The sequence below is a fragment of the Lytechinus variegatus genome, chromosome 7 (genome assembly GCF_018143015.1).
Source record: "Lytechinus variegatus isolate NC3 chromosome 7, Lvar_3.0, whole genome shotgun sequence".
Taxonomy (NCBI): Eukaryota; Metazoa; Echinodermata; class Echinoidea; order Temnopleuroida; family Toxopneustidae; genus Lytechinus; species Lytechinus variegatus.
The window spans coordinates 10070283-10091033 of record NC_054746.1 but is presented as its reverse complement, the minus strand read 5'-3'; the positions used below and the strand labels follow the sequence as shown (position 1 = coordinate 10091033).

The window sequence follows — 20751 nt, the reverse complement described above, 5'->3', positions numbered from 1 at the left end:
ACCGTATGCATAGAGTTACATTCGCACTACACGCGCTATGAATCCTCGCGATCGCGGGCGAACTGTCCAATGTCAATACACACGATCGCTGTCGGATAAATAGCGCGCTGGCTGTGGCTTGTTGCGCTTCGTATATGCACACACGGAGCACAGGCCCATCACGCGTTCTTATCCATTGAACTCTGAACTCCACGTACGCGCGCGTAGTGCATGCGTTTAATTAACGTTACGCACGGTATATACTACCGTGCGTACGTACGTACTCACAGAGAGAGAAAGAGAGCCGTAGGCAGATGCAGACGGAAAGTGCGTCATTTCCCAAAGAAAAAAGAAAATCATCTGAAATACAAAGAAAACGGAGTTCTCCGCTTTTGGGCCGCTATAAATTCTGAAAAACGGAGAAACTCCGGAAAACCCGGAGAAGTTGGCAGGCCTGATGATTTGATTAATTACAACTCTTCTGTATCACAGGACCCAGTTGTACCCCCAGAACTCATCCCTACGGTCCTACCTTCTCTTCCATGGTATGCCTCGACTTCTCCTTGGCCACACCCTCTGCAAACTGGACTTCTTTCTTCTCCATCTCCTGCTTGAGACGAGCAACCTCCTTCTCATACTTGTCTGTATCAGGCTTGGCTCGACCCACTGAGTTTACCTACAGTATGAGCGAAAACAACACAAAGTGTGTGGATATTGATTCGCCTTTTGGAACACTGATATTAGTCCTCACTCATAATAAAAAATAAAAATGTTCTCACTCCAAAGCAGTTTTCAAAAAATATTCACAAAAAAAAAATTGAAGGGTTTCAATGACAACATATCATACAATTTCTAACATACTGGTTGATGATTTAATGAAAGAAAAAAATTATCCAATTTCGTTATGGTAAAGTCGCATGATGTACCATCAATGACATTGTGATCTAACTTCAATTCAAGTATTTATTTCCAAATTCCTTAAAAAGAACACAATGAAAATATTAATTACCAAAACTAATATAATATTAATTAAACAAAAACAAAGGTATCAACAGAACATAACCGAAGCAAATACTGGTAATAATGAAATAATAAATGGCACATAATTATAACAATATAGATGAACAAAATAATTGAATGGAAATGGGGCATGCAAAATAAAGCCATAAAATGGCTTGTTAAGACGCGCATACCCAAGATATACTAATCATTAAAAAAAAAATCAGAGTATGGTATGGAAGCGGCAAGCACCAAAGAATAAACAGAGATAAGAATCATCATTTAAAAAAAAATGATTTCACTTCCTTAAAACTTGATCATATCTTACCTTGAGGCCTTCTAGCTCTTCTTTGAGTTGCTTGATATTCTGTTCACTCTGCTGTCTGAGTTTCTTCTCTCTTGCTATCTCCACCTGGAGATCTTCTTGTTGAGCTTCAAGCTACAAAGAAAATGAATACCAATCATGCCAACTGAAAAAAAAGTCCTAAATGAATGATAAATTGTACTAGAAAGAATATTTCGCTAGTACTAAATTCGTAATCCTGGGGTTTTTTCTAATTATGGTAACTCTGCCGTAATGGCAACTTCTAGGAGGCGCTATAGCTCAGTCAGTAAAGCGGGGGTTAGGGATTCTGGTGACCCAGGTTTGATTCCCACTTGGTGCGCTAGTGCCCTTTGGTAAGGCATTAATCCTCATTACTAGGTCCCCCGGAGAAGACCTGAAAGGGATGCTCCGGGCTGAAGAAATCAGATAAAAAATAAAAAATTGAATTTTAAAGATTTGCATTAATCAGTGAAATAGTTCAAGGTATGTCTTCATGAATATTCATTGGGTGGGCTGATGATGTCATATCTCCATGTGATCGTTTGTATTTTATGATATGAAATGAGGTTTATTCAAAATTTTACTACCAAGAACTAAAAACTAAAACTGAAAACTGATTTAAGTACATTAGTTATTTCTTGCTGCAGCTTATTTCATAATGATGAAGACACATCATTTACACATTTATGAAAAAATGAAACAATTATGATATCATGTCATAACATAAGAAAAAGGAAAGTGGGGATGTGACATCATCAGCCCACCTAACGAGTATTCATGAATACATGCCTAGAACTGTTTCACCAGAATAATGCAAATCTTAAAATTTAATAACTTTGTAATTTGTTCTCCGATTTTGATGAAATTTTCAGCATTTCGCTCTGTGAATTTTACTCTCTATATTTAGATACAAATATTCTCATCCCCGGAGCATCACTTTAAGATGACGGTCCTCCAGGTGCTTGCTTAAAAGCATTCATGCTTTCTTAGCAATCGGATAAATAATTATAATGATAATAATCACCACTATCATCACTATGAAAACAAGTCTCGGTTATCAATCATAACCATGGTTTCTATGAAAGTTACAATAATAAAGTTACAATAGTTGCAACTCTTCATGAAGGAGGCCCCTGATCTACCATCACTTGAGGGAAAAGGCATCTCTGATATACATACGTGTATACAAATTATTCTTCTTGAATCAAAAGTTGAATGGTATTAGAGGCTTATTGTGAATAAGTCTGTAATCTCTTTCACCTGGGTACCTGGAACAGCAGTAGACACCCAGACAAAACTGTTTCAGTATCATTTAGAATTCACAACTACCATCGATGTGCATTTACCTCTTTACTGGCCTGTTCATGTTTCCTGATATCAGCTCTCTGAGAGTCTACTTTCTGTGAGAAGACCTCTATTTCCTCCTCTTTATCCCGTAGATCTCTTGAGAGCTTCTGTTTCTGTGACATGATGTCTGCATACCTACAAGGGAGAAGAAATGAAGTGTGAAAAAAAATAATGAAAAGGTGAAGATAGACTGCAAAGAAAGATAGCAAAAAATTGATCAATATTCAAAACTCTTGTGAAGATCATCAATCATTAACATTTTCAATCTAAACAGCTGTCCAACAACCTTCCTTGATTTTATTTGGTATCTACGTAATAAGATCAACCTTAAAGGACAAGTCCATCCCAACAAAAAAATGATTTGAATAACAAAAGAAAAATGCAATGAATTGCGCGATATTTTCGCCACGCAAAATTTTTTGACCACGCGGCTCGCTGACTTTTTACTTTCAAGTCTTGCGCAACTTTTGAGACCAATTTTGTGTCACCCGGGTACGTGGTTCCGAAATTACGCAACATTATGTAAGTGCGTGTCAGACCAAAAATTGCTCAAAAACGTGATTTCGTGTACAAAGTCAATGCAAATTGTGTTTTCAACCAAAATTCATAAATGCAAGATTAGTTTTAGTTTTGCTGGTCTAAATGTATTTATTTTATGCTTTTTATGATCACAGAAGAGTCCCCAACAAATTTCATTGAAAAAACAATGAAAAACAAAAGGTCAAAAAACAAAGAAATACATAAGAAATTGCAAAAACAATATAATACATAAGAAAATGATTTGATATCGCAATTTTTTTCATGGACACTTGCTAAGAACACCACAAAGAGTTTCTATACCAAAAATTAGTACATTTGGAGCTTTATTTAGGGAGTTAGAGGAAAAAGAATGATTTTGCATACTAATTACACATAAATTAGCATAATCACTTAATAGCAATTCGCATGAAAAAAATTACTATACAATCTTGTAGATTATGTCCCAGGCAAGCCGCGTGCCAATTTTCGGCGCGATCGCACGGTCGAGATTTTAAGGGGGGCCTCCCAGGCCCCCCCCCCGCCATATGAACTCCCAAAATACCCCGGCCTAGATAGGGTTAAACATTTTATGGTTCAATCAATTTGGTCCTTATCATAAAATTTTCACAAATTGAAATATTATATAATTCAAACAATAAAATACAAAAGAAATAGTGAGTGAGGGCATCATCAACTCTCTCATTTTAAAGTCTCCGAGTTTTGCATATAACTGTTTGGCAAAAAATAAGCGAAACTTTAAATTGTCATAGCTTCCTTATTTTACATCTCATTTTGATGAAATTTTCAAGGTTATGATTGATTGATTTTTTCCGGGTGGACTTGACCTTTAGTTTTACCATTATATCAGAGTAGAATGAATGAAAAGAAACCAAACATTTTCCGTTCAACACTTCCCTTCTACCTTTTTGGAGCCGTTTTCTCTCCCTTTTCATAGCCCTTTTGTTCCTAGTTTCCAAATAGTAATCACTTTTTGAAAACGTTTTCCCTACGAGCAGTCTAATCCAGACAGCTGGACATTTCCATAAAATCCAACTTTTTGAACAGCTGACCCCCAAGTTTCCTCCAATCTTATTTCAGTTCCATACTAATAAGGCCAGGATGATTTGAGAGCATTACAACCTTTCATATGAACAACAGAGAGAAGTCACTTTAGGAAGGTTCTGCATACGGAAGGTCAGACTTACTGGAATCGCCCCACCCACAGTGGTGCTAAAAAGTCAGTGAATCACATCAGAAAATGCACAACACTACAATGTCCAGCGAGCCCAGAGAAACAAACTATATTGAATGTAATATTCCATAACCTGACTTCACAAATAAATATTTACAAGATGGCAGAATTTGAACACTATTTAATGTGCTCATTTTCTGGTGCGGTTCACTAACTTTTAGCACCACTGTAAAACCTGTTGATCGTTTCTTTATTATTATTCAAATTTCGCTTAAGTAGTGAACATGATACATAGTTATCAATTATTAATGTTTACCTTTCATTAATTTCTGTGAATTCCTGCATGGCAAGCTTTCCTTGTGATTTGGCTTCTTTCAATTCTTTATTGATTTGGCGATTTCTCTCATGAAATTCATCTAATTCTCTCTCCAGATTTTCCTTTTCCTGCTTTAATAATCTGTGAAAGAAATAATGCATAATTTGAGCACATTTTCAGAGGTGAACTATATCAATTTTAAAGAAATCGAAGTGATACAAATGAATACAACAGGTATTGGTAAGGTTACATTAACTCAGTATCTGATTTAAGGGTCAAAATTTTTATCTTATGTTTAATACATTTACCATATTTCAGCTAATGAAATCTCAAACATGAATAACATCAGTTGCCTATGATGGCGAATGAAAGAGTAGGATTGGGTAATCGTTTCTTCATAGTAGGGAAGATAATTAGAGAATATTGGATGGCCTTAAGTGGAATGCTTGAAAATATTTTTCTTCAACAAGTAACACAATTTCTACTCATCCCACGAAAATTGGTCATCCAATATCATTATCATTATTTAGATATCTCAAAACAAGACTAGACATAAATTGTTTACTCAGCATTTTTTGTCAATCCTGTAAATCATGAGCATGGCGACTGAGTATTGTCTTTACTTTTAAAAAATCTCTGTAAAGTTGTGCTAGCGCATAGTGCAAGCGCATTTGAATTCAATAAATTGATGCAATCTCGCTCCTTTACCACACCTCCTGGCAACTAATACGCAATGCAATATGCGCACAATCATTTATCAACCAATGATAATCTTGTGGGCGGGGCAAAATATTGTTTTCATAGGCATGCACGTTAAAAATCAATTTGAGTATTTTGTCTCCTCAAAACGACCTCGCAAGACGTCAAAATATATCTGCGCCTCTAAAACCCCCCATCTAAATAATAATATATATCGTACAAAAAGTCAAGGTTACTGATATGTAACATTCTGAATCTGAGTGACCATTCTGAAGTTAAACACCTTTATTACAGGGCAAAATTTAACAAGGGTTGTCATTGACAAGTTGATGGCATATGACAAAATGAATAAACAACAAAATCCTTGGGTTTCGATTGGTTAAGAAGCAGTGTTATCGCATTTGCATGTCATGGGGAAGAAGGGTGTGGGCTGGATATCGCCATCACACATAAATATTTGTTTTTTGCTCTTACTTGGCAGATCTCTCTAATGTCTTTATTTTACTTGACTTCTCGTCCTCTGCACTCTGCATCTCTTTGGCCATGGCTTGGTAGCTGTCTCTTACATTCTTACTCTCTACTTCAGAGGCTACACACACAAACAAAATGAATATAAAACATATTAATGTTGCTATTACCAAACATGAATACATAATCACAGTAAACACTTGATTTTTTTATATTGTTTCCCTATCGTTCCATTTCTTTTTGGACTAGAAAAAATCAACTTGTAATTTATCTAGGCATTTGACTCATCTCCTTAGGAAAGTCTTCTTTCCAATGTCATGATAAAAATATATACAATAACAAGAAATGGAAAGAGTAGTCGTATTGGATGAGATTTAGGAAGAATAATAATCAAATTGAGATGGTGATGAAAAAGAAGAAAGGGGAGGGAATATGTAATACAGCACAATAGGACCTGGAAATAATGATGTTTGGAAGTGAAAAGAATAAAATATTTAGATAGACTCAAGCAAATACAGCTAATTCACCAGAGAATTATAAACCACATTCATTCTCCATTATTTATCATAATAAAGAGCAACATAAATGCTGTCCATACACCCTATAAGAACTGGAGGCGGGCCATGATGACTGCCCCTCGACGCTTTGCACAATATTTCCAAAACGCAAAAATATAGCGCCGCAAAATTTTAGGACTTTTTTCTTTGAAGTCTTGCAGAACTATTGAAATCAACTTCGCGACATACGGGTAGGACTTTTTGAGACTATGTCAAGCTGTAAATGCTCATTTTTATACTTTGTGTACATAATCTATGGGAGATGAAATTCGTAAAAGGATGATCATTTTTCATTCTAATTGGTCTGCTTAATTAATTTAGGGTTTAATTTAGTTGTTAAATGGTCAGTGATAATTTCCATTGAAATAAAAACAATGAAAAAACAAAGAAATACATAAGAAATTCTAAAAACAGAGAAATTCATAAGGAAAAAATTGGCTTTTCCAATTTTTCTTTGAGGAAACCTTTAAGTTAGATTAAAATGACATCTGCAAAAAGGAAGAAAATTTGAAGTGAAATTGGGTGTTAAATATGCAAATGTTTTCATGAATAAATTTGCATATTATATTCATAATTGATATAAAATAATTATTTTCTTTTTATACTAGCTTGAAGTTTATGTAAGTAAAGAATGTACATGCATAATTTCGGTGCGATCGGTAGCCAAGATCAGAAGGGGGGCATGATGCCCCCCTCCTCATCCTCAATACCTCTCAAATAGTCAAGTCCTTTTAGGATAAATCAAAATATCCATGAACAATTTCAATTTAAGTAAGGTTTTAATTATGAAGGACATACATAATTGGTGGTATACATACCTGCTATTCTTGATTTAAATGACTTGATTTCTTCTTGTAATCTTCTAACTTCATCATTCTCTCCTCCTCCACTGCTTTTTAATTCTGTGAATAGAAATTTTTTTTAAATATGAATATTGCAAACAAGGAAATTACGTCAATATCCTTTTTGTTTAGAAAACAAATATTATAAAAGTCAACAGATTCTGAATAAACTACTGATTTACTATAGGCAGTAAGTAGATATTTGAAAAGTTATTTTCTGCTTTAGAAATAAAAGATGCCCACATAATAAACGTAAATATAAAAAAATAAACGTGCATTTCACCCCTGAAATGAAAGAAATACAATGCTTAACAAAACCAAAGACCACTACAGTAATTGATGCCCAATATCAATTGGCCTTGATTACCCTCTTATTTGGCTTAGATGTTTTTGTGCACTTCGTAAATGTTACCATTTGAGCCATAGTGTAGTTATGTGCTCTAGTTCTAAAAATATTGAAATTAAGATGCTGGGTGTAAGAATTGAATATTAAGGTCAACAAATAAATAATAAAAATACAAAAATTTAGTAGATGCCCAACAAATCCAATAAACTAATTCATTTTAAATCAAAATAATTACCTGATAACCTATTAGTGAGTTCAGTTTTCTCAGTCTCTAGTTTGTTGATCCGTCTTTCCAGGCTCTCTACATGGGCACTATCAACACCTTCCTTACCACTGGATATCACCTCCTTCACATCCGCTAGTACACCCAGATCAGAGAGATTGCTGCCGAATGATAGGAAGTTAAACACATGATGCTCAAATAATGCAGTCTTGGAAAAGGGGTCAAATCTTGATGTAAGAACAAGTTTGTCCAAGCAATTCAAAGTTTGGAAATTTATTTTACACTCATCTCTTCTGGGAGTGTGTGACCTAGGATGGGTAGATGATTGCATGTGATGGCATCTAAAGAGCCAAGGATCGACGCCACAGAATCAAGTATTTGACAGCAAACAACCAACCAAGGGACCTATTGTACATCCTATCAATGTGGCAAAGACTTTACATTAGAGGGATATAGCCATTCCTCATCTGGATATTATGATTCACCTAATTCTGGAGAAAGCCTAAAATTGGAAGGGTAGAAGATTGCTTTTGAAGGCAGCTTTTCATCATGGACTAGATACCACTAAATTATGTATTAACCAGTAGACAAGCAATCAAATGACCTATAGGCAGCCCTGCAACAGCCCAAGTTTTCTCAATCTCGAGATTTTAACTCGATCAGCCTTCTTCGCGATTCAGCTTGTGATTCAAGAAACCTCATCTCCACCAGCACAAGAAGAGGAATTCCTGCTCAAGTGAGGCATCGATGCATTATGGTCTAACACCATGAATAGATAATCCAAAGTGGAATCTTGAGTGCATCTGCACCTGCGAATTAGCTGGATAATTTGTAAATAGCGCGCTATTTTGCAAATAATCCTAAGTTGATTGCAATCTCGAGATTAATACAGCAAACTATCGCGACGATTGCATCTCCATGCAAATCGGGATAATTTGTTGGATCAGAAATAGGAAGATTATTTGAATAATTGGGCTGGTGAAGACGGTCCTTATTTTACATCACATCCAAAGGGCAATCTTATACACACCTCAATCTTGTAAAAGTATAACCTAGAAATAGAAGATGATTGGATTTGAATGCTGCTTATGAGCTAGGGCAAGACACCATCAAATAATGCATTTGTCAGTAAATAAGCAGCAATCGAGACAATTTTTCAATGACTGGATAATTAGGGAAAAAAAGTCATTCCTCGTGAGTACCTGATGACTAACCTATTTTTGGTGAAGGTATGACCCAGGAAGGGCTTATGATTGCCTGTGATTGCATCTAAAGGGATCAGGATAGACACCACAAATTATGTACATGTTTTCCCAAGTAAACAAGCATACAAAGGACCCTTTTTCCATCGCATCCATAAAGCTAGGACCAGATAACTGTGGAAGAATGCTATTTTTCATCAGCATCTGATGACTCACAATTTCTAGTGAAGGTATAACCTAGGTAAGGTAGGTGATTGCCTGTGATAGCAGCTAAAGGGCAGGGACTAAGACACCACCAATCATTTATTTTTCAGTAAACAATAATAGGACCTCGTTTACATCTCATCCATAGGACTACATAATTGAGAAAGAATGCTGATCTTTGTCAGCATCGGATGACACAACCTGGGAACGGAGCAAATGAATGAAAGCTAGACACCACCAAATTACGCATTTACGAAAAAGCAAATAAGCAACTCTAAAGGCCACCGCACACCATACAACTGCTCGCGATCTGATTTTGGAACTAATTGCATTTTGCTCATTTTCTGAAAATGTGAATGGAACATATCATTTTACTTGAGATTGAAATTAATAGAAAGAATCATATTATAACCATTTTGAAAGATTGCCTGCCTTTATTTTGAAGTAAAAGCCAAATTAGTTTATCGTACGACTGCTATGACGTCAATACGACTAAATATTAAATTCGCTTTATTCTAAGAAGGATGATAGCATAGTCACAGATTTGATCATAGGTATTTGTACGATGATTTAGAACATTACACAGTAAGATATTCCAAGTCTCAATATTAGCATCAAATTCTACTACATTTTATTCTGAAATTGGGTCGCAGACCAGTCGTAAGGTGTGTGGTCGCCTTAAAACATTCTAGATCACATCCACAGAACGAAGACTGGATAATTGAGAAAGAACGCTGATGACTCACCTATTTCTGGTGAAGGTATAACCTAGAAAGGGTAGATGATTGCCAGTGAAAGCAGCATGTGAGCTTGGAGGCAAGACTTCCGAGTTCCTAAGGTCGGCCTCATCAACATCAAAGTTGGACGTGTCTGTGGCACTCTTCACATCTGGGACATAAGGAGGTTTCACTGCGGGAGAAGAAGTTACACATTTATGCAAGATTCAAACATACAAAAAATTATCTAATACATTTACATTAATATGTTGATACTTAAACTAAATGTTGAAATAAGAGAGTCATTTTGGATCATACCATAAGTGTATAGCTGAAGAAGAAATCTGAGCTCTTTGAGAAGTCATCATCATCATCAAAATAAGAGCAAACCAACACTTTTAAAGGCATCTAATCGCCTCACGATAGTGAATTTGCAATAAACAAAATATAGCAAATGATTTATTTCTGCTGGTAATGTCCAGAAATGTACAAGAAAGACCAGTGCCTTTTGAAATAAAGCGGCAATTTAGGATTACAACAATAAATGCAAATACATGAACATGGTATGGCATTCAAGAAATGTCATGGAACCTTTCAGACATTTAGACATTTAGATAATAAGCACTTACTATTCCTGATATTTTCCCAATCAATGCCATTGAAGAACGGATGGTCCTTGAAGTCCTTTAGCCCGTTGCGCCCTAATCGTACTTCTGCCGAACAAATGAGACTGCATATTAAATCCTTGGCATCCTCTGAAATAGCGACTTCATCTTCCGCTTCAGGAGGGAAGTCAAATTGATTCTGAAAGAGAAAAAAGGAAACAGAATTAAATTGAAAAGAAAAGTTTATTGTTATTGTTCAATTTATATCATGTTGCATAGGTTCAACAAATATTTGTTGCTTTTTTTGTTATTACAGACATGAGACATTGATTCTAACAGAGAAATTAATTTGAGAAAAGAGTTAATTGCAATTGTTTAAATCACATTATGGTTTGGAGGGCCTTCCTTTTTGTCCCTCTTTTTTCAGAACTAGTAATCAAATTATTTTTTTTTTCAAGAAAGACTGTGCCTCTAGTGGTGTATTGTCAGTTAAGATGAGTTTCTAGATTTACTTTAAAATCAACATAATACACACAAAAATTGTGAAAAGATGCACCAGCTACCACTGTAGTTTCTAACAACAGAGAACATTAATATTACCAAGAACAGCGGTCAATTTCGCTGATGAATTAAAAATAATTTTATATGCAATATCGATTTCCTTTTAGAGAGCATTATAATCATGTGTTTCCTTATCAGTTCTGCACATGATCCAATGGCACCGGACCAATCTCTGATCAGATAATACTTGTAGGGAGGAGGATCATTATGTGTAAACTGTACTTGACCCCCCCCCCCTCCAATGCATTGTCTGAGCTGAACATTCCCCAGGTATGATCAATTCTAAAAAAAAGCTGTTTCAATACCAAACATTCAAACTAGGGAAATTGTTATCATCATCAGATAATACTTGTAGGGTGGAGGACCATTATGTGTAAACTGTACTTGACTCGACCCCCCCCCCCTCCTATGCATTGTCTGAGCTGACCCATCCAGTGGATTCGGGGGAGTGTTTCATGAAGCATCATGTCAGTGATTTTCACCAACTAATTTGCTCTGAGCCAATCAAATGCAAGTATTTCAGTAGCCTGTAACAATAGTCAGTGAAATCACAAACTAGTCATTTCATGACATGCCCCACAGATGGAGATTTACAACACATCAAGTATCATATTTCTGTGTCACCTGCCACAGTCATGTGTCATATACCACACTTACTTTGTGATTCATGATCTTGCCATATGTCTCTACTAGTGATTCCGCATAGAAGGGCGTTTCACCGTACAGCATCTCATACATACAGACTCCTAATGACCACCAATCACATTCTGGACCATATCTCCCTTTGCCATCCTCCATTGCCTGTAGAAATGAAAGCACACAAAAAGAATACAGAAATGATTAATTTCAACTGAAATTCAGTACTAACCTATTTCATAGATGACTATTGATAAGACATTATTTTTGGAGTTCAAAGACATTATTTTTGGAGTGAGGAGGTAGCAGTATAACATTCTTGGTGCATAATCATCAACCCTTCTTAAATCTACTAATCACCAAAATGCATACTCAGGCCTATGAAGTTATGTAATAGAGTAATTCAGATTTTCTGAATATGGGCCATGGTCTTTGAAATACTTTGTTACTACAATTAATTTCAAATAGCTGGTATCCTTAAAATCAACAGCATTTTAAATGTTCTGTTATAAACTTTCCACCAATGTACAACAAACAATACCACGCTTGAATAATATGTGATACCAAAGAGTCATATTAGAAGGGGATGATCAGTTCTAATGTCACTAAAAACTGGAAGAGACAACATAATTATAGAGAAGGGATTTCTTGTCATATGTATTTGAGTTCAAAGGATGATCTAACAATTTCTCACCAGACAACCACCCACACATGAAAGATATGTGCTCAGCTGTGTTACAAGCTTTCGAAAGGTTACATTATAATGTTCTTCCATCAAACAGAAGAACCAATACAACTGACAGCATCACCAGTTCACACAATGCTTAAGACAGTGGCTCAATAATATGAACTGAATTCACACAAAACAATAAGTACTTCAACAGTATATTCCCCTCCCGAGTTCTGTTTAAAAAAATATAAATAGTGGATGTCATACTCAAATATAGGATTTTATACATCATTTTCCTCTCCCGATTATATAAAAAAAAAAACTGACTATCACACTTAAAAATACTAGTAGGAAGTTAAACATCATTTTACCCTCCCCATTTCCCATGAATAAATTTTTTTTAAACAAACAGAACATGACACAAAACAAATTCAGTAGGAAGTTTACACATCAACCCTCCCCCATTAGGGAAACTCCAGGCTGAAAATATTTATATATGGACCCCATGGAAGAACAGTATAGTCATGTTGACTAGGGCTGGGACTAAAACCCGGGTACTCGGGTCCCGCCCGGAAGCCTCGGGTACCCGGGTAGAAAAATCAATACCCGATACCCGAAAATTGCTCACAAGTATTACGTTGTGTAAGACATGATTGTAACTCGTCACAAAGTACACAAGTCTCATTTTGAATCTCACCAATTACCCTCGAAATATCCATAAATATACTAGTTTTTTCAAGTGATGATGATGTGACTGAGATCGTTCAATCGTCGCCATGTTTCTTTTGCAGCGCAGTGACGTCATCCAGCCACTGCGACGCAAGCCAATTTATGAATGAAAATATAGTAAGCATGCGCATTGCAAGCCTCAGTCCCACGGAGTATTCCGTCAAAACAAGTCTGCAATAGTCTGTCACCTCGTACCAAAATCGACCTAGCATTCCACTTTCCTTTATTTCATATGAATTATGAAAGGTATTCTCAGAGGATCTGTTTTCTCACCGATACCATGCAGGTAAGCAAATTTTATTACTTCTTGCTTTTCCGTCAAAATCTTACGAAGTAGCGTCGATATTGCATCGTGTTTGTGAGTTTGTAGAATCTATCGCTACGTGAACAAAGTCAATTGATTTCCGGGTTTCGGAGCATACGAGGCGCCAGCCAATCACGTTCTTGATACCATTTTCAGTTCATCATAAACCGAAAATGGTAACACGATCGTGATTGGCTGGCGCATTTGACGCTCCGAAACGTAAACCCGGAAATCAATTGACTTTGTTCATGTAGCGATAGATTCTATAAACTCACGAACACGATGTAATATCGACGCTACTTCGTAAGATTTTGACGGAAAAGCAAGAAGTAATAAAAATTTGCTTACTTGTGCGGTATCGGTGAGAAAACAGATCCTCTGAGAATACCTTTTATAATTCATATGAAATATAGAAAAGTGGAATTCTAGGTCGATTTTGGTACGAGGTGACAGAGTATTGCAGACTTGTTTCGATGGAATACTGCGTGGGGCACGGGAGGCTTGCAGTGCGCATGCTTACTGTATTTTCATTCATAAATTGGCTTGCGTCGCATTGGCTTGATGACGTCACCTATGGGGATTTTTAACCAGACATATTTCAAGCGACATGATTTTCGGGTACCCGCCCGAAAATTACCACGGGTACCCGAAGAAAAAAATACCCGAAAGTCCCAGGCCTAATGTTGACTAAACTGAAAATGGGCAATCCATCCGTTTTGCTTTTTTTGCTGTTATTTTTTATACGGAAAATAAATACTATACTATACTATACTATATCTAAATAAATAGAGTAAAATTCAGAGCAAAATGCTGAAAATTTCATCAAAATTAGATAACAAATAACAAAGTTATTGAATTTTAAAGTTTAGCATTATTTTGTGAAAATAGTTATATGCATGTCATCATGAATATTCATTAGATAGGCTAATGATGTCACATTCCCACTCTCCTTTTTCTGTTTTTACATGAAATCATAATTGTTTCATTTTTTATACATGTGTGAATATCTCCTATATAATGAAATAAGTTGTGGTAATGAATATCTAATGCACTAAATCAGTTCTAAAATCCCATTTTTTTTAAGTTCTTGGTAGAAAAAATTGAATGAACCTAATTTCATATAATACTATTCAAAAGAACAAGTGGGGACGTGACATCATCAATTTGCTCATTGAATATTCATGAAAACATACACAGAACTATTTCACCGGAATAATGCAAAATCTTTAAAATGCCATAACTTTGTTATTATTTGTTCGATTTTGATCAAATTTTCAGTATTTTGTTTGTCTGATTTTTTTAAATCTGTTTAAATCATATTATTGTCAGCCCGGAGCATCCCTTTAATGCAAGGAATAATTGACCATGAGTGGGTGAGCGGACAGAGTCTGAACACGCATTCACTGTGGATTTAATTACGTTTGAAAGCCAAGACACAGTTACTATAAATACCGCAACAAAGATTTACATTCTACAATGTACTTATCTATTTATAGATCTCTTGACATGGATTATTTACTACATAGCCAAACTCCAGGTGAAGGAATTAATTAAATGAACTGCGTAATGCGTATACCATCATAAATCACAAGTAGCCTTCTGAAACGGTTATGCAATATCAATCAGAGATGTTGCAGTTACACTTCGATTCTATAATCAGGATTCATGCATTAATTTGTAAAGGTCTACTAATGATCTGCAATAATATGTGTACCTGTAAAAGCCTTTAAGTTCACATATAGCTTGGTGAAGGGTTAATAATGTGATTTATACCTGAGTATAGGAGTATATGTAGTAATCTCATATAAAAGTGAACTTGGAATTTTTCCAGCAACTGTGAAAATTTGATTATATTATTTATATCTTTTTTATCTAGCACCATCTATCAGCAATGTGTTCACTTTTATAAAAAGATCTTTTAACCACTGATCTTTATTTCGTAATAAAAAAAAAAGAAGTTATAAAGACATATCCTGAAATTTTCATCCCATTCCACAAATGAGAAAAAAATTTATATAAAAAAATGTGGATATTTTTATTTTTCATCAGGTACCCAATCAAACAAGATGTTCCAGTAAATCATAAATTACATCCACTTAATCATTATTCTTTTTCATACCATCCACATCAAAACAGTTCTGGGGAATACAAGTTCATATAATAATGTAGTAATGAACTAGAAAAGTAACAGGCACTTTTGGGGAGGGTCTTTTAAACTGCATTTACTGTACGATGAGAAAATGAATTATTAAAGGATTTTCCCCAAAACTTGGCAGCCTCTGCATAATACTGGCTACATCCCCATACATGTAAAATACACAGGGGACTATATAACTTCCATCACTGAATCGCTGAGATAAATTAGCAAATTTTCTGCCTGCTGTTCTCTTCTCCTTTGCATAAATTAGATTACTCAGAAATTCATGTCTCCATATCAACATGTTTTTCAACCCCAAGTCTGTCTGCAGTATCACGTGTGGCCAATTGATTTCCAAATTAATATCCAAGACTTTGGTGCATGCATGTATGTATCAGAATGTTCAGCATTATACCTCAGAATAAAGTCCTCAAACGAGCTTTAAGGGTTAATGCATTTCAAATTAGATTCCAAAATTGAATTAATAACTCAAGGCTACCTCATTTTCTATACAGCTTGTTGACTTGCAGTTATGTCAATTTGTTCAACAAAAAATTTGCAAAGCAAACCCATTAAACTTGCGATTTCATCTAGTTTTATTCACCCATTCATTCTTTTCCGAGGAGCTCATTGCCGATACACTAGGGTTTTCCTCTGAATTAGGGTAATCAATAACTGGAGAAGATTGTGCCGAGGAGACAGGGGTATCAGAGTTTTGTCGGGGATGGGTCAATAAAACATTCTGTCTACGGGTGAGTCACGCACTCAACTCATTCTCGGATTGATGAGAGAGACAGATACCAATGGAAGATGTGCAGCAGACTAGCAACCAGACTCCCTCTCACCATCTTTCCTCATCTATCACCTCATTTTGATATATCATCTCCCCCATTTCTTTCTCTACTTTTTAATATAAAATGTACAACTTCAAAGAAGCTGAATATACTACATGTATTTTTTTTATTGAAATGCCTTTGGGGTCTGAATTAAAATATTGCAAAGATCATAGACAGGAATATTAACATTAAAGATTGGACACTAGATCATTTCACCCCCCCACACAAACACACATTTTTTTAATTTTGTGAATAGAAGAGTACATGAAAGTTATCAAATATTCAATTATGAACCAAGGGCGAGGGTAATGAAAGGGTACAAGGCAGCCCTGGTACTAGCAGTGTGTGATGTATTAAAGCATGGAATCTACCACAAAGGTCCATGATAAAAGTCAATGATATTTAGTTTGAGACGGATCTAGAATGAACTCTACACTAATGTGCAAGATTATTGGTACATATCAATCTCCATACAACTAAAGGCCTCCGCACACCTCACGACTGTTCACGATCAGATTTTGGAACAAAATCGCATTTTGCACATTTTCTGAAAAAGTGAATGGAACATATAATTTTATTTCATGCTTTCATGCTTTAATTCATCACACACTGCTAGTACCAGGGCTGCCTGGTACCCTTTCATTACCCTCGCCCTTGGTTTATAATTGAATATTTGATAACTTTAATGTACTGTTAATTGAAAGAATACTAATATAACCATTTTGAAAGATTCCGTACCTTTAATTTAAAGCAAAGGCCAAATTACCGGTAGTTTCAAATCGTAGGCAATCGTACGACTGCTATGACATCATTAATGACATTACAACTACCGGTAGATATCAAAATTGCTTTTATTCTAAGAAGGATGATAGCACAGTCACAGATTTGAACACAGGTTTTTGTACAATGATTTAGAACATTTAATTTCCAAGTCTCAATATTGGCATCAAATTCTACTACATTTTATTCTGAAATCGGGCCGCAGACCAATCGTAATTACAACACTTAATGATACACGGTCCTTCCTTATTTGCACAGTTCTATTTTCTAGTACACATGTATCTTTAAAACAAAGATTATAACACTGATACCCATGTACTTTAATCCGCCTACAGTCCCAAACATTGTGTTTTGGCGAGGGTATGGGGGGCAGAAATACCACAAGCCTGAATAAGAAGCTAAATGCGAGGAAGAATGGGACGGCAGGTAAAACGATACCAGGGCTAAGAAGACAGCTGGACAGACACAAGGATGAGGACTGAGGAGGAGGAAGATGATGAAGATATTGGAGATGGGATGGGAGGATAACAAGAAGATGAGCTGCACATGCACTGGCTCCTAATGGTAGCACTCGCATTCCTGCATCAAATTTTGGCAGGCTTTTGTTTCTTAAAGGCCTTCTTGAAGCATTAACTTTTCAAGGAGCGGTACAAAGGAGCTACATGTTGAGGCTAAATCATACATTATATCAACAGCAGCAGAAGTCGAACAATCTTTATAGACTAAATAATTAATGCATTCACAATTATGAACAATGGTTAAAATGTTCGCAATTATGTGTCAAGTTTTAAATTCTATTGCTCAATATTCCAAATCTTATTTTCACATATACATGTAAAAATATCTAGAATTATATGAGCTTTAGGGATCACCCCCCCCCCTCAAAAATGAAGAAAAAGGTTGTATTGCATCATGGGGCACAATATATTCTGGTAAATATACAAATGAATATCGAGGAAAATTGCAAATTTTCATTTACATTTAGCATAGATTACACTAAGCAAAATTCATATGTAAAATAACTATTGACCCATATCTTCAGGAATACAAACATATAAAACTAATTCAAACAGAGATAGTGTCTCTCGATTAAAACGTCTTCATCCCCAGACGACTTGACAAGGGACAGTCCAATTTACACAGCATGTAGCCTATAAAAACAGGATGGTCAGGAACAGAGTACCAATTATGGCAATTTACAGGATTCCCTTGTACATATAGTAGTACCTGATGTGGACAGATGACAGGCTGCGGACTACTGATATGTCTTTACTTCTACTAGGAGGTAAAGTAGCTCATCCTTCTTGGATTAGCTGTGTTCACATTGTACCATTCTTTCAGTTTAGTTATGTTCACATAATACCATCTTTGGCAGATAAAATTTTATATATCAGGAATTACATTAATTACATGATAACAACAAAACGTTTTTGGAACAGCCTTGCTTCCTGTCACAGAGCTTCCTTCGCTCTTGAACAATTCAATTTGTTATCATTGGCAGTTTTTACTTTGAGCTGATAAGACCTTGAACTTGTAACAAAATGGGTTTTCTGGAAGAAGTGTTCAATCGCCATTCAGGATGACATTATCTACATGTACCTTTTAATGGGAGATTGTCAATGAGAACAAGGCTTGGCCAAGGATAGGTTCACGTGCATCAAACCAAAATAAAACAAAACAAAAAACAAAAAAAACAAAAGTGTTCAGAGTCAACCAAAAGTTAAAGAGAGCAACCTCAAAATGAACTGTTAATTTCAGAATTTGTCATGTTTTGTAACTTTCAGTTCTGCACAAAAAGTTTGCAACGATGAATGTGTTCATATGGTCACCTCACGAATGGTAAAGATAGTCATTACTGTACTGGGAATAAACTTTCAATTCACCATCTCCCGTGTTAACACATCCATCACACCGAGGCTACTGGGTATCCGGTTGACAAAAAAAATCTGGAGGCAGGAGGAAATGACCGGGTCAAACATACAGGTGAATCTCCAATACTATACAGAACTTTCACAACACTGAAATAGGAATGCTCTGAATTGTTTGTTTTGACACTAAAGAACTACAGGTAACTTTTTAATTATGTAATTTGTAAAGCATTTGTATTTGAATTCCACATTTTATGGTAAAAATAACAAATGAGTTTATACCGAATCCAACAAAATTACCACCTAGGTGTTTGCATGGATCTATGAAAATTATGTGCCACACAATTTCGGTTGAAGGTAAGTAATTTCTCAGCAATTAGCAAAATTGGGTAGACAGGTCTTTTGCAAGTAAAACTTAAACGCATGTCCCTGTCTCTGCTTAACTGCGTTGGCAATCTTCAGTCTATTATCTGGGTTGTAAGCATTCTCGTTTTCAGTTCTGGTTTTCATATTTCACAACATTTGGAATAAAAGTTTCAAATTAACGAGATAAAGATCTACAATAAAATAAGATTTAACCTTGATTTTAAATGACTATATAGATCTCTGAAATATTACACTAAACATGATCATTGAAAAGGTCTAGTGAAATTAGATGTTGTTCTTTTAGAACTTTAACACAGTGCATTCACAGGTGAATATGCATCAATGAAAGTCTATAGCCTTTCTTATAAAGCTTTAGCTGTGATCGATATAACTCAAATGAGTAGCTGCCTTACATATCTATCTCATAATATCATCATGATCATTAATTACCCCACGCCTACATGACATTGCCACTGCCAAACCATGAGGACAATTCCGGGGGAGTGTGTTTCACGAAGCATCTTGTCAGCCTGAGCATATTTCACAGACTAGTTTAATTTGTGCCAATCAGATGCAAGGATTTCAGTAGCTATAACATTGGTTAATGAAAATCACTATTTGTTTCAAGAAATGCTCCCCCCCCCCCCCCCCCCCCCCCCCCCGTACATTAATCAGCCAATGGAATGGTGCCATAAATATAAATGCTCTCTGCATGACTGCATGTTTACAAACATTAATTACCCCACCCTACATGACATTGCCACGGCCAAACCATGAGGACAATTCAAGGGGAGTGTCTCATGAAGCATCTTGTCAGCCTGAGCATCTACTTTACCTTCAAATCAGAAGTGTCCCATCAACTGAATGTCCCCATCCCCACTTTTATCTCATACTCTCATGTCACAAAACCAAACTTCAGGGCAGCATTTCACTGACTGTTTAAGCTTCTGAAATCCTTGCCAATAATTGGCTCAGAGCAAAGTTGTAAGTGAAAATTACTGACAATTTTTTTTTCATGAGATGCTCTCCTGGCCATAATGGAATGTATAATTATGTTAATGGCAGGGTACCTGGAGAACTCTCTTTCTATTAGAAAATAACAAACTTTTTGAAGTTTCAACAGGTAAATGTATTAGACCAAATCTTCTTCTGTTACTAGAAAATGGTATAATTTTGAAAAACTACCACAATTAAACTCTAAAGCCAATATCCATGGGAAGTGGCTTTCTCTTTTTACCCCCCCCCCCACAATAATCATCCGGGGGGGGGGGGGGGGAATCATGATGCATGACCCATTCTTACATATGCCTATCCTCATCAATCAG

The 20751-nt window shown here is 35.8% G+C and overlaps 1 protein-coding gene across 3 annotated transcripts in view; it reads right to left on the bottom strand.

The window, feature by feature from the left end:
- The window catches only part of LOC121418409 (serine/threonine-protein kinase MRCK alpha-like), a 99343-nt gene that overhangs the window by 30439 nt on the left and 48153 nt on the right, over window positions 1–20751 (bottom strand). For all 3 annotated transcript variants that reach the window (XM_041612254.1, XM_041612255.1, XM_041612256.1), the window contains exons 8-17: window positions 11758–11901; window positions 10564–10738; window positions 9965–10127; window positions 7825–7973; window positions 7220–7303; window positions 5851–5965; window positions 4678–4818; window positions 2650–2785; window positions 1307–1417; window positions 512–655 (exon numbers count right to left, since the gene is read on the bottom strand). In XM_041612254.1, coding sequence (XP_041468188.1) covers window positions 512–655; window positions 1307–1417; window positions 2650–2785; window positions 4678–4818; window positions 5851–5965; window positions 7220–7303; window positions 7825–7973; window positions 9965–10127; window positions 10564–10738; window positions 11758–11901 — 1362 coding nt within the window. The remainder of the gene's footprint in view (window positions 1–511; window positions 656–1306; window positions 1418–2649; window positions 2786–4677; window positions 4819–5850; window positions 5966–7219; window positions 7304–7824; window positions 7974–9964; window positions 10128–10563; window positions 10739–11757; window positions 11902–20751) is intronic.